At 45.8% G+C, this 12,500-nt stretch overlaps 1 protein-coding gene across 4 annotated transcripts in view; it reads left to right on the forward strand.

Moving 5' to 3' along the window:
* The window catches only part of pde4ba (phosphodiesterase 4B, cAMP-specific a), a 243,668-nt gene that overhangs the window by 230,573 nt on the left and 595 nt on the right, over positions 1–12,500 (forward strand). For all 4 annotated transcript variants that reach the window (XM_063201815.1, XM_063201816.1, XM_063201818.1 and 1 more), the window contains 9 exons: positions 1,741–1,834; positions 6,617–6,798; positions 7,126–7,224; positions 7,358–7,522; positions 8,134–8,233; positions 8,525–8,679; positions 8,911–9,033; positions 9,289–9,471; positions 9,631–12,500. The exon at positions 9,631–12,500 is cut by the window's right edge and continues 595 nt beyond it. In XM_063201815.1, the coding sequence (XP_063057885.1) occupies positions 1,741–1,834; positions 6,617–6,798; positions 7,126–7,224; positions 7,358–7,522; positions 8,134–8,233; positions 8,525–8,679; positions 8,911–9,033; positions 9,289–9,471; positions 9,631–10,017 (1,488 nt within the window). In that variant the 3' untranslated portion in view covers positions 10,018–12,500. The remainder of the gene's footprint in view (positions 1–1,740; positions 1,835–6,616; positions 6,799–7,125; positions 7,225–7,357; positions 7,523–8,133; positions 8,234–8,524; positions 8,680–8,910; positions 9,034–9,288; positions 9,472–9,630) is intronic.

Here is a 12,500-nt window from a genome sequence, read left to right on the forward strand (position 1 = left end):
AAGCTCTACTACTCGCTCTGAAAAGCTGGGGGCTCGTTACTGCCTCAGATTTTATTTTTTTTGTGCGTGTCATATCTTGTGCTTTTGTGTTCACACTGGCTGGTGGGGATTATAATGTAAGGTTGGAGGGCTTTAGGGATAGTCGCTTGGATGATTAACTCTTTTGAAGTTGAATTGAATTAAATCATGATGGGGATCATTTAGAGGTGCAGAACATGAGAAATAGTGAGGTAGAGAGAGAGAGAGAGAGAGACATGCAGCAGTGTTGTATGCTGAAATGGTGGAGTTGAGAGAGAATGAGAGAGAGATGGAGAGAAATCAATAGAGAGAAGGAGGGAGATGAGCAGCGGTGCTGCACGTATGCAGCCGAGCAGCACTAATCCGGCAGAGGAAGACCCCTTGCAGCCAGATGAGCATCCCTGCTTTCTTTTCCTTTTTTTTCTCCACCTCGCTCCCTCGTTCGCATCTCCTCCCTCCCTCTCGGTCCCCCCTCCCTTCCTGCGATTGCTCGCTCACGCTCTCTTCGCTGTGCTCACCGTTTCTCCTCTCCTCTCTATCTATAATTCATCAGTGGCTCCAGCTACGGCAGTGGCTGCACCAGCTCCACGGATCTTTATTTTTTACCCCAGCTCGGGTGCTCTTTGAGTGGGCAGAAGCTGTGCAAGCGCTCCCCCAGGAGCTCCACAGGGCTGCAAGAATGATGGCGAGAGAGTGTTTGTGGAGCACACAGGGTGTGTGTCGTTGCCGCCGCTGCCACAACCATCGGGTTGCCAGACAAAACCGGATCGGTCCGTTCGTTGGTACCCTCCAGCGCTGAACCGAGCGCGTCGTAGCAGAGGGGAGGACGAGAGGAGAGAAGAAGGGACGCCAGAGGAATCCCGATCATCTGCCTCTCTCTATCTCTCCGTCTGATACTCTTGTTTTTGTTTTTATTCCTTTTGATTTTTCTCCATCCTTTTTTGCCTCTCTTTCCGGGGGGACCAGAACAGTTCTCTTGTGTGGGCTTACGCATAGCTCCAAAATGCCTGAGGCGAACTACCTTCTGTCCGTGTCCTGGGGTTATATCAAGGTGTGTATCTGGATGTTTCGTGTGTTAGGAACTTTGTTGGAGGTAGCGGGATCCAGCTGTGTTGGATGTTGCATGTTTGGTGTGAGCTGTCATGCTGGGTTTGGACAGATGCTTGGTGCATAGGAACCAGTGGGCTGTGCTGCGCAGTGTTGTGCGTCTGTGGCACGGCAATGGCGCAGGGGTCTCCTCCAGTGGCTGTTGCATTGTGATGTTCAAATTATGTATTTGGGTTTTTTTTTCTGGGGACATGATTTTATTTATTTTATTTTAATCAGTTTTGAAGAAGATGTAAGAGGTCTATGCAGTTTAAAAGCACAAAAAGTAGATATAGACACATACCATCGCATGATACGCAGTAAACATTGCTGATCACCACCTTCAACACCACCACCACCACCATCACCCCCCCCCCTCTCATTAACTGCGTATGTCCCAATGTAGTAGCTTTTCAATTGTACCATCTATATGAGTATTTGCTGGTACACAAAACACTACACATATAATTATAAATATGCAAATAAAATCCATGTATGGCTTGTTGATGCAATGCAAATCTGCTGTGGATGATATGATCGGGGGAAACCCCCGCTCTACTGTCTGCTCTATGGGTCCATATGTGATGGCTGTTGCGTTGGATCTAACGTCCTTGTATTTGTGTGTTTTGTCCGCAGTTCAAAAGAATGCTGAACCGGGAGCTGACGCACCTGTCCGAGATGAGCCGGTCAGGAAACCAGGTGTCTGAGTTCATCTCCAGCACCTTCCTAGGTAACCACCTCTTGCTGTCATTGCATACTGCTAAAGGATTTATGCCCCCCTGTAGATATACTTGTACATGTGTACATACTTTAAAATAGGCAGACACGCTCACCCACATACATTATGAATGCACATGCGTAGGTACACAAACGCAGCCACACAAGCTTGCTTCTCAGTCTTCCATACACTATGCGGATGTTCGTCTTGTGAAACCGCCCACTCATCCAAGATCATCCGTGCTATGCGCTGACAAAATTATATACATGCGGAAAGGCAAAACACAAAATCTAAACACATACCGGTACTCTTAAACAAGCATATTCACCTAAACAACTCTGGCTAAATGCCTATGACATGGACTTGACACCACAAACATTTTTGTGGTCTTGAGCAACAACAACAAAAAAACGTTGGGGAGCTCCTGCTGCTTCGAGTGAGAAGGGGGCTCCATTTTGTGTTTCTTGTAAGGTTTCCTTCTGCTCCCAATCCCAGCAGTGGTAGCTGCATGAGAAGAACATTGGGTCTTCTATTTTATTATATTTTAATTTTATCAATGATTTAAGAGCACATTTCTCAGTCAAGGGGTTAATGCATGCCAGATGACCAGAGACTTGAAGTTGAGGTTGAGTTGGGTGTGAACGTTTGCTGTTGAATATGCGGCAGCAATGCTTTTTTTTTACAGCCCTCCTTGGTACCTCCATCAGTGAGCAAGTGTGGATGTTAGAGTCTTGGACGGGTAAAGAATAGCGATGTGTTTGAGCGAACTGAACATTTAGAAGAACGAGCATTTAGAAGCTGAGGTGTTGTCTGCGTAGAGCCGCACAGTAGATGAAAGGAAATGCTGTTGTAGACTTTTTGAGGAAAGACGGAGACGATGAGGGTTGCCATAAGTATGAAGGATGGCTGTGCGGCTGGGCCCACAGATGTGAACGAATGCATTTTGAACCCTGTTTGTCTTTGATGGATGAAGGATCAAGGAGAACAACTGAGGGTCTGCTTGCACAGAGACATCGCAGACTGTATGGACTGTTGAGGAATGAGACTAGAATGACCAGAAACAAAGCTGGTGGACCCCTATAAAGGGCAATACCCTGGCCAACAATGGTTTTGGTTAATAATAATTTAATATAGTAATAATATTAAATTAATATATGTATTTGTATAGCACAGTTCATACAAACATGTAGGCCAATGTGCTCTACAACTTCATAAATAAGACTTTGGCGAAATTTGCTACATGCCAAATAGATAGCAAAAAGACTCCAGAAATCAAAGATTGACATAAACTGAATTGGCAGATCATTGGACATGCCAGGTAACAAACTCAGTGGTCAAGTTGTTAGTCAGCCAACGGATGGGAATGAATGCGCGTTGGAATGGCTGTTTCCGGTGGTTGAAAATGGAAGGAGATTCCCTCCGCATTGCTTTAGAAGATGGCGCTGCTGGGAGGCGGATGGATGATGCGTTATACTGTAGGTGGGGGCGAGCATTTTTTTTTTTTTACTGCGGAGATGTTGGAAGGGAGCAGAGCAGAGTGGTGGAACCCCCCTCATCTCATCCCATCAGCAGCAGCAACAGCATCTACGATGAGTCATCCCCCTGTCCTGTCAGAATTCATCTAAGCTGAGAAAAGTCTTTCCTCCCCTATCCACCCCACCCAACCCCACACCACCCCACCCCCCACCCCAGCCTCTCAGTTTCTTCGCTTCAACCCAATGCTCCCATGCAGAAAAGAACACACTTAAAAAAACAAAACAGACTTGAGCTGTCAGCACACACACCCATAAACACATGGAATCACCTCTAACTTCATGGAATCACCTCCAACTTTGTGCTCATACATTGCAACATGTACGCACACGCCCACACAAACACACACGCGCACGCACACACGCACACACACACACACACACACATGCGCGCACGCACGCACGCACGCACGCACGCACGCACGCACGCACGCACGCACACACACACACACACACACACACACACACACACAAAGACATATCTAAACATCCACTGTCATCAATACAGGACCAATGTACTGTGCACAACTACTACGGTACAGTGTGTATCTGGCCACTGGGCCTCTGCTCAGTCTCTGTCTGCTCTGTTAAACATCCTGCTCCCGGCAATGGATGGCGGTGTGTATGCGTGCGTACATGCGTGTGTGAGTGTGTATGTGTGGGCATGTGGATCTGGCTGACGAACATGTGACTGCCCGGCCACACCTCCCCCTGGGCTCACGTGTGTGTGCATCTGGTGTGTTGTGGTGCGTGTGGTTAGCCAGAGCAGCTGATAACCATGATGGCAAACACTACACAAGCATAGGACAGGCCATACAGTACATGCTGCAGTCATGTGATCATGGTGGATCAAGTGCCCTTCAGGAGCATCTCCTCTTAAACACTCTTGAACACAACACTACTCAGACACTAAGCCCTTTTCTGTTCCTCCAGCTTTATGAGGAGTGTGTGTGTCTGCGGTACATGTATGTATGTGTGCGCTTTATACAGTACGCTTCTCTTGGACAATCCTATGTGTCGTAGCTGTTGGATCCCCCCCTTCTGCACATATGGAGAGCACTTTAGGGGAGCTCGATTATTTATGAGATAAAAGCGCTCATGGTGGTGTGTGGGAGACATGTGACGACGGGGGAATTGCGGCGGGGTAGGGGTGGGGGGGATGAGGGGGTGGTAGCTGGTGGAGCAAAGTATGGGAAGGGAGATGAAAGGGGGAACAGGAGAGAAGAAGATAGAGAGAGAGAGATATGAAGTTGCTGCCCCCACAGATGCTGTGAATCATCCGCAGTACTGGCTGTCTCTTTGCCAGACGTGCGGAGGGAACTCACACATGAATGCTCACATCATCATACCTCCTACCACCTACTACACCGAGGAGAATAGAAAAGAACAGAGGAAAAAAAACAGCCGAGATGAGAGGCAGATGTGGAGGGGGACAGGAGGGATTCAGAGATGCTACAGTAAAAAAACGATGGATTTATCCGGTTCTATCCAGAGATCGTTTGGGGGGAACTTCCTCTCTGACAAAGCAAAGGGTATTTTTTGCTTTGCTTTGTGCTCTTCCCAAGTGAACAGAGCAAGGAGGTCTACATAAGACAGACTGAGTTACCATACAAGCAGGCAGAACAACAGAGAGACAGAGAGACAGGCAGACAGATAGACAGACCGTCTAACAGATTGGAAATAGATTACTTCCCTCGTCACTGTACGGCTGGCAATAATGCCGTAATGAACCTGACTTGTGAATAATGAAGGACCTGAAAACAGGGAGATAATGACCATAATGAGGGAACCTCTACCCGCCACCCCACCACCACCCGCCGCCCCCACACACCTCATTACCCAGCAGGCACCACGACTCAGGAAAGCCAACAGGGGGGGGCAAAGGGGGGCCCAGGGAAAGAGGGGGGCCATAATTGGATCATCTTTCCATTGTATGCATTGGGTTTGGGGCCCTTTCCGATGTCTTTGTCCCTGGAGCAGCCAAAGCTGTCAGCGGCCCTGCCCACGACTCAGAAATGGAGGGGTAGAGGTGGAGGGGAATAGCATTACCACGCATTTTATAAGTCACACTCCATTACGGACAGCGAGCGGGCTGTGGGAAGAGTGCAGGGGAGAGATGGTCGTTCCGGAGTGTTGGTTGGGTCAGCAAGGTGGCCGTTATCTGCGCTAGCGAGCTGGTAATTGAATAAGGGGCATGGGGCTGTGGCAGACACAGGCAGGCAAGAGGCGAAGCAGGAGCTTGCAGACAAAAGCCTGTGTCTGTCTGCTGTGCCATTCCTTTGGGCCCTGGAGGCAAGAAGGATATGAGAGGAGCCAGAGATTGCGGATGTAATCCCCCCCCATCCATCCGAGCCCTAAGCACAAAACAAAGACTTGGATGCTTTTCGGAGACTATAATAGTCTCCTATGCTTAGAGTAAGAGATAAGAGGAAATGCATTTTGAAAATAAGATTTCGACTTGTATCTAATGGTTACCGTGAAAGGAAAGTGTAAGTAAAAAAAAAGTGCTGTGCATTTATTCCCTACGAGGTCTGCCCTTGTTCCCTTAGTTAAGTGGAACAGTTGGAAACCCTTCAGTTCTTTTTTTACTTTATTCCAAATCCTTCATCTTCCATCCATCTTTTTTTTTCTTTTCTTTCGTCCGGCCGGCCCCCCCTGCACACCTGGGCTGTAGTCTGTCCAGCAGCACTCTTCTGCTGACGTCAGTAGGGGTAAGAGGAGACCTGCATAGCCCATTTCAAACAAAGCCCTTTTGTGTTATCGGGCTGCCCGACAGCTGCACACAGACTGAACATAGGGCAATATGATACAGGCTCCATTTGATCTTTTTTCTTCTTTTAATTTTGTCTGCTTTGTTTTCTGTCTGTCCAACATGAAAGATGTTGGCTGTGAACGGACAAAAAAAAGAAAACAAAAATGCTTACTATTCACAGTCCAAACCATGTTGAAAAGCTTTCACAGGCACTGACGAGCCATTCTGATATGGGGGGCACACAGATACCGCTAAATTGAGAATAGAGTTTGCCAGCTAAATCTCTTGAAAATCGATGTAAAGAAAAAAATGTAGCTGCAGTGTGGGACTGATGTCTTTTCTCATCACTCTGATGGGAGGTGCAGGCTCCAGCTAAATCGAGTCACGGCGGGGTACATTTTAACACTCCATTTCACAGCAAAAAAAAACCTTGTAAAAGCGACATACTGTAAAAGAAAAGATGGATTGACGTCTGTTTTCCTCTCTTCTCGCCCCCCTGTCCTGACGCAGACAAGCAGAACGAGGTGGAGATCCCCTCACCCACGCCGAAGGCTCGCGAGAAGAAGAAGAAGCAGCAGCTGATGACTCAGATCAGCGGCGTGAAGAAGGTGTCCCACGGCCCCACGGTCACCAACTGCAGCGCCATCTCTCGCTTCGGAGTCAAGACGGACAAGGAGGACCTTCTGGCCAAGGTATGGCAACATTACAGTACACCACTGTACCCACAACAAGCTGCAAAAGCTTTTTTTATTTCATTTTTTCACACCTTATTGATTTATCAACAGCATCATTGCTTCTAACTTCACTTCAGCTGTTCCTAATTACACAGTCAATGGGGTTAGACTGCTGTTTGATAAATTGTAACATACTGCAATGGATCAGCTTTTATTTCAGGACTCAAGAGTGTAGATGAATCGCAACTGTGATGTTTGACACGTGACACCACATACAAGAGGAGGTACTGTACCGTATATAATTCAGTTAAACATTAATTCACCTTTTCTCCTTGTCTACTTTAGGAACTGGAGGACCTAAACAAGTGGGGGCTAAACATCTTCACCGTATCAGAGTACTCACACAACCGGCCTCTCACCTGCATCATGTACGCCATCTTCCAGGTAAGCAATCGCATCGACTACAACCAATCAAGATTTTTGCTTCCGTATTTGCCATGTGGACAACTCTAGTCTTTGCCCTCACAGACGTTTTACTTTGCAATTAAGCAGCATTTTATCTTCATTGTGTGTTCAGGAGCGGGACCTGATGAAGACGTTTAAGATCCCGGCCGATGCGTTTGTGACCTACATGATGACGCTGGAGGACCACTACCATTCGGACGTGGCTTACCACAACAGCCTGCACGCCGCAGACGTAGCCCAGTCCACCCACATTCTGCTGTCTACGCCCGCACTGGATGTAAGTGCTAGCAACATATACTATACACATAGACGCACATTCACATACAGCTGCCTACTGTCTTCATGCAGACATTGTAAATATTACCCTTACTGTATGTTATGCACACATCAATATGTGTAACAAGATTTAGATTTAGATTTAGATTCTTCAGGGCACAGCAACATGTGTTGTCGTCCGCATTTTCTCCACACATCATGTTGTGAATACCATACGTTTTGACCCCTTGGTCCTGTTCTGTACGTATATAGCAAAAGCAGCAATGAGCCTAGTGGCTCGATTTACAAAGCGAGCACCATTCATCATATCTAACAGCGGTAGTCCCGGGTTGCTGTTTTCTTCTCTCTCTCTCTCTCTCTCTCTCTCTCTCTCTCTCTCTCTCTCTCTCTCTCTCTCTCTCTCTCTCTCTCTCTCTCTGAGGTCCTCTTCTCAGACTGTTCTTAATGGTGCCTTAATTAGGTTTTTGTATAGAGTGTGCAGGGCCAGGGGAATACCAATATACCAATAGCTCGGGTGGGAAAGCTATCGGACTGGTACTTGGTCTTTTTTCTGCTTGTGTATTTGTTTAGAAAGTCATTAAGTCAAATCTTTGTTGTGTTTTTTCCTTACAGGCTGTTTTCACGGACCTCGAGATCCTTGCTGCCATTTTTGCTGCTGCCATCCACGATGTGGACCACCCAGGAGTCACCAATCAGTTTCTCATCAATACAAGTGAGTTGAGTTGGCAGTCTGTCCACAAAGACATGCTCTGAACAATGTGATACCCCACATGTTCAACTACCACTGTAATATGATGGAGTTGCTGCACAATTGTTATTTGCGAGAACCTAATTTTACTTCAATGTCTGTCCTGTCTTTGGTACAGTGAGACATTCCTTTGTATGTCTCGTAAAATCACATGTGAGGAAATTGACGCTAAAGCTGTCTCAACCTGTCTCTCTGTGATGATGTTTGTCTTTGGAAAGTGCTCACCAACCAACCTCCAACTGTGTTACTATGTAGATTCTGAGCTGGCCCTCATGTACAATGATGAGTCTGTGCTGGAGAACCACCACCTGGCTGTGGGCTTCAAGCTGCTGCAGGAGGACAACTGTGACATCTTCCAGAACCTGACCAAGAAGCAGAGGCAATCCCTCAGGAAGATGGTCATCGACATGGTGAGCATTGTATACATTTGGCCAGCGTTGGTTGGAGAAATACCTTCTTTAGTTGCTGTTCCTGTACATATGAATCTCCAACTGCTGAATTACATTAAACACAACAGACAGTTGAATTTATCAATCTTCTACAGTGTTTTTGGTCATACGTCTACATTACACTACATTGAATTAGTTTTCCGTGTCAAGAAAAAGGTGTCTTCAACAGTTTTTCTCCCTCTGCTCTTTCAGGTACTGGCCACAGACATGTCTAAGCACATGAGCTTATTGGCAGACCTTAAAACCATGGTGGAGACAAAGAAGGTGACAAGTTCTGGAGTGCTGCTTCTCGACAACTACACTGACAGGATCCAGGTAATTATCACTTTTTTTCCTTATTGATGTTGTATGGTCCTTGAAGGAACCTGCTTTATTAGGAGGTGGCATACATTTATACTGAGGGAAGCAATTAAGACTGAACAAGCCTTGGACTGCTAGTTTCACCATCTACTGAAAACTATCGTCGCGTCCCCTCTGCCAGATCTCTAAGGGAGATATATTTGAACATTGAAGGTTATTTTCCAAATATTGAATGTCAAAATAATGAAATGCTTCGATCTCCTCAAACAGGTGTTGCGCAACATGGTGCACTGTGCGGACCTGAGCAACCCCACCAAGTCGCTGGAGCTGTACCGGCAGTGGACGGACCGCATCATGGAGGAGTTCTTCCACCAGGGCGACCGCGAGCGGGAGCGAGGCATGGAGATCAGCCCCATGTGCGACAAGCACACCGCCTCCGTGGAGAAGTCTCAGGTGGGTACTACAGCCTCCCGTCATGCCAGACCAATAGCAGAAGCCAGCAGCCTTGAAGGAGTGCAGGCTTTTTAGCAAAGTACGGGGATATTTCTTTTGAAGAATGTTAAAGGATTGCTGATTTTCACTAACGATTTGATGTCTTTGTGCTGTTTGCAGGTTGGCTTCATTGACTACATCGTGCACCCTCTGTGGGAGACCTGGGCAGACCTGGTCCACCCAGACGCACAGGACATCCTGGACACGTTGGACGACAACAGGAACTGGTACCAGAGCATGATCCCCCAGAGCCCCTCGCCACCTTACGAGACGGACAAAGAGGGTCAGGGTGGCATTGGCCCAGGGGACAAATTCCAGTTTGAAATGACACTCGAGGAGGAGGACTCTGAAGGCACGGAGAAGGACGAGCAGAGTCAGGGAGATGAGGAAGAGGAGGAGGAGGATGAGGAGGAGGAGAGAGGAGAAGGGCAGGAGGAAGAGCCTATGGAACCGGCAACCACGCACATTGAGATCGTCACGCATGACGCCTCACCCGTGGACACATAGGACCTGCTCTTAACCGGTCAGTCACTTAAACATGGCCGACACGGGTCTTTCTCGTTTTCCCTTATCAAGAGGAAAGGAAATCTTGCATAAAGGCAATGTTTTTTGAGGAGCCCAAAGGGGAGGGGTCCCAATTTCGGTCCCCTTCAGTGGGGGGGTACTGAGTCATACCCCTCCATGCACTTGCTTTTGGAGCCAGAGATGGACAGTTTCAGTGGGAACGACCACAGTGCTCTCAGGAACAAAAATGCTGCAGACATTTTGGACCTGATTGTTTGACAGGTGACTTGGGGGGAAAATGAAGGATCGGGGCCAACCAAATGACGTTTTGTTTTTTCGTCGAGACAAACGTTACACGCGTTGACACTACTGAAAGAGAGGATGTTTTTGTACCAAGTGACTTTTTATCATGCTAACGGGATGTCAGGAGGTAGCAAAATGAACTACTGACAGACGTTATTTGTAAAGAAAAAAACTGTTTACTTTTTTCTGTACCATTTGTCTACAGACTTTGTGTGCCTTTTTTACTATTGTCTTTTTAAGAGTCTTTTTTATTTATTGAACACACTTTAGTAAAAAAAAATTATGTGAAATGTTTTTTGTTTTCTAAAGAAAAACAGCTTCAAAGTAGATTTGTTTTGTACTTCAGCAGAATACGAGAACACAGTGTCTTCCTGCAATGTTAGGCAATATTAAGGATAATCCAAACATTAAACCACCGGTTGAGGTCTAAATTGTACACATGAAACGTGCACTTTCTCACATTGTTGTCATTTTTCTTTTCTTTTTTCGTATGTGCACAATACTTTTTTCTGTGTCGACTCAGCTCCCCTGATAGCAGCCTTTATGTCAGCTGGCAATGAAGGTCCAACACCCATCTACGCACTCGTAAGAAGTGCATCAAACGAAGTACCCCCAGTTTAGAGCCAGTTTCCAATGCCTTGGAAAACCTGAGTCAATACAAATGCACTTTGGCAAAAAATCATTTGTTGGCAAAAGTGTAAGCAAGCTTCAAAGGTTTGAAAAAAAAAACTAGTCCCAGCTTGTCCCCTCGCCTCTGATCCGATTTTTATGACGCAAAGTCCTGCTTCCCATCAAATAATTGGCATTCGCCATTCACATGAAAAGGACCCTTAAGCGAATCTTAACTACCGGAGCAGACCTTCTGTGTGGAAACAGGCAGCTGTCTTCACATCAAAGGAAAATTGCCCTTATAAAATCCAGGTTGCATAAAGTGGCGAGTAGCTAGTCATCTCTTTTATGCAAGCGCTTCCACAAAAGACGTACTCTGAAGTGGCGACTATGCATTGACGTCATAAGCAAGATGTTGTAATGTTTCCTCTTACTCAAGCCAATGTGGTGCACTGGCTCATGCATTCCCCTTGGTTGGACTGGCTCTAAAATTCACATCAAATCAGATGGTAACACATACACACTGTTTATTAAGTGTGTAAAAAAAATAATATTAAATAAACAACCCCATGAATTTTAGTGGAGGAATTCTTCTGGGTTCCTCTGGCAATGCTGTACATTATTAGTTCACAAAGATTAGACTAGAATTAAATAATAGTGGAATTGAGTTTCTTTTCATTGTTGAACCTCTCCATTGATTATTCTACGCAACACTTAATCACGATTCAGTCCAATTTCCATGTGTTGTTTGCACTTCATGGTACTTCAACTACCCCAAATCTAGTTCACTATAAACACAGAATTAACTTAAGGCCAGTATGGCATTTTCACAAGCATAGATGTGTGGTTTTCCGTATGAGTGTATCATGACGAGTGAGTAAGTGTGTTTAAGTTTGTATGTGTTCTGCACATGTACAGGACGTGTGCATGTATAGCACAGTTTGCACGTGTGCGTGTGAGTGATCCAAGTTCCCAATGTGTGCATACTGCATTCACCTTCAAAGACTTCAAACCCCATGTATCATCAGCCCCCATCTTCTTCAACTTTGTCTGGTTTGTCACTCAAGCTCACGTCGGTCCTCTTGCTGTTCATAACAGTATATTTATTATTCTAGGCTGTAAATAAGAATGACGATGTTTCATTGTAAATCTATTTTAATTTATATGCACTTGCATTACCGAAGAGTGGTGGTGTTTCATGTGTAGTGGGCTCACAGATTGAGCCCTGTTTCTTTTTTTATTTTGTTTTATTTTATTTGGTAATATATTGTTATGTTTTATATATAAATAAATATATATAAATATATATAGATATAGATATATCTATATGAATATATCCGCACAATGTCTGACTGCTTCAATCAGCAGCCTTTTTTGAGGCATATGTTACCCAGTGGCTGGAATTGCACAACACTGGCCAAAGTAGTAGTGGCCCTGTGCAGGGTGTCTTGGGGGTCAAAGGTCAGGACAAAAAAAAAAAATGGGCGGCAGGAATGTCCACTCTCGGCATTTCACTGCACTTGGAACGAGTTGCATTTTGAATGCAGACTGCTGATAGAGTTTTGGTTGAAATA

The sequence above is a fragment of the Engraulis encrasicolus genome, chromosome 6, assembly GCF_034702125.1.
Source record: "Engraulis encrasicolus isolate BLACKSEA-1 chromosome 6, IST_EnEncr_1.0, whole genome shotgun sequence".
Classification (NCBI taxonomy): Eukaryota; Metazoa; Chordata; class Actinopteri; order Clupeiformes; family Engraulidae; genus Engraulis; species Engraulis encrasicolus.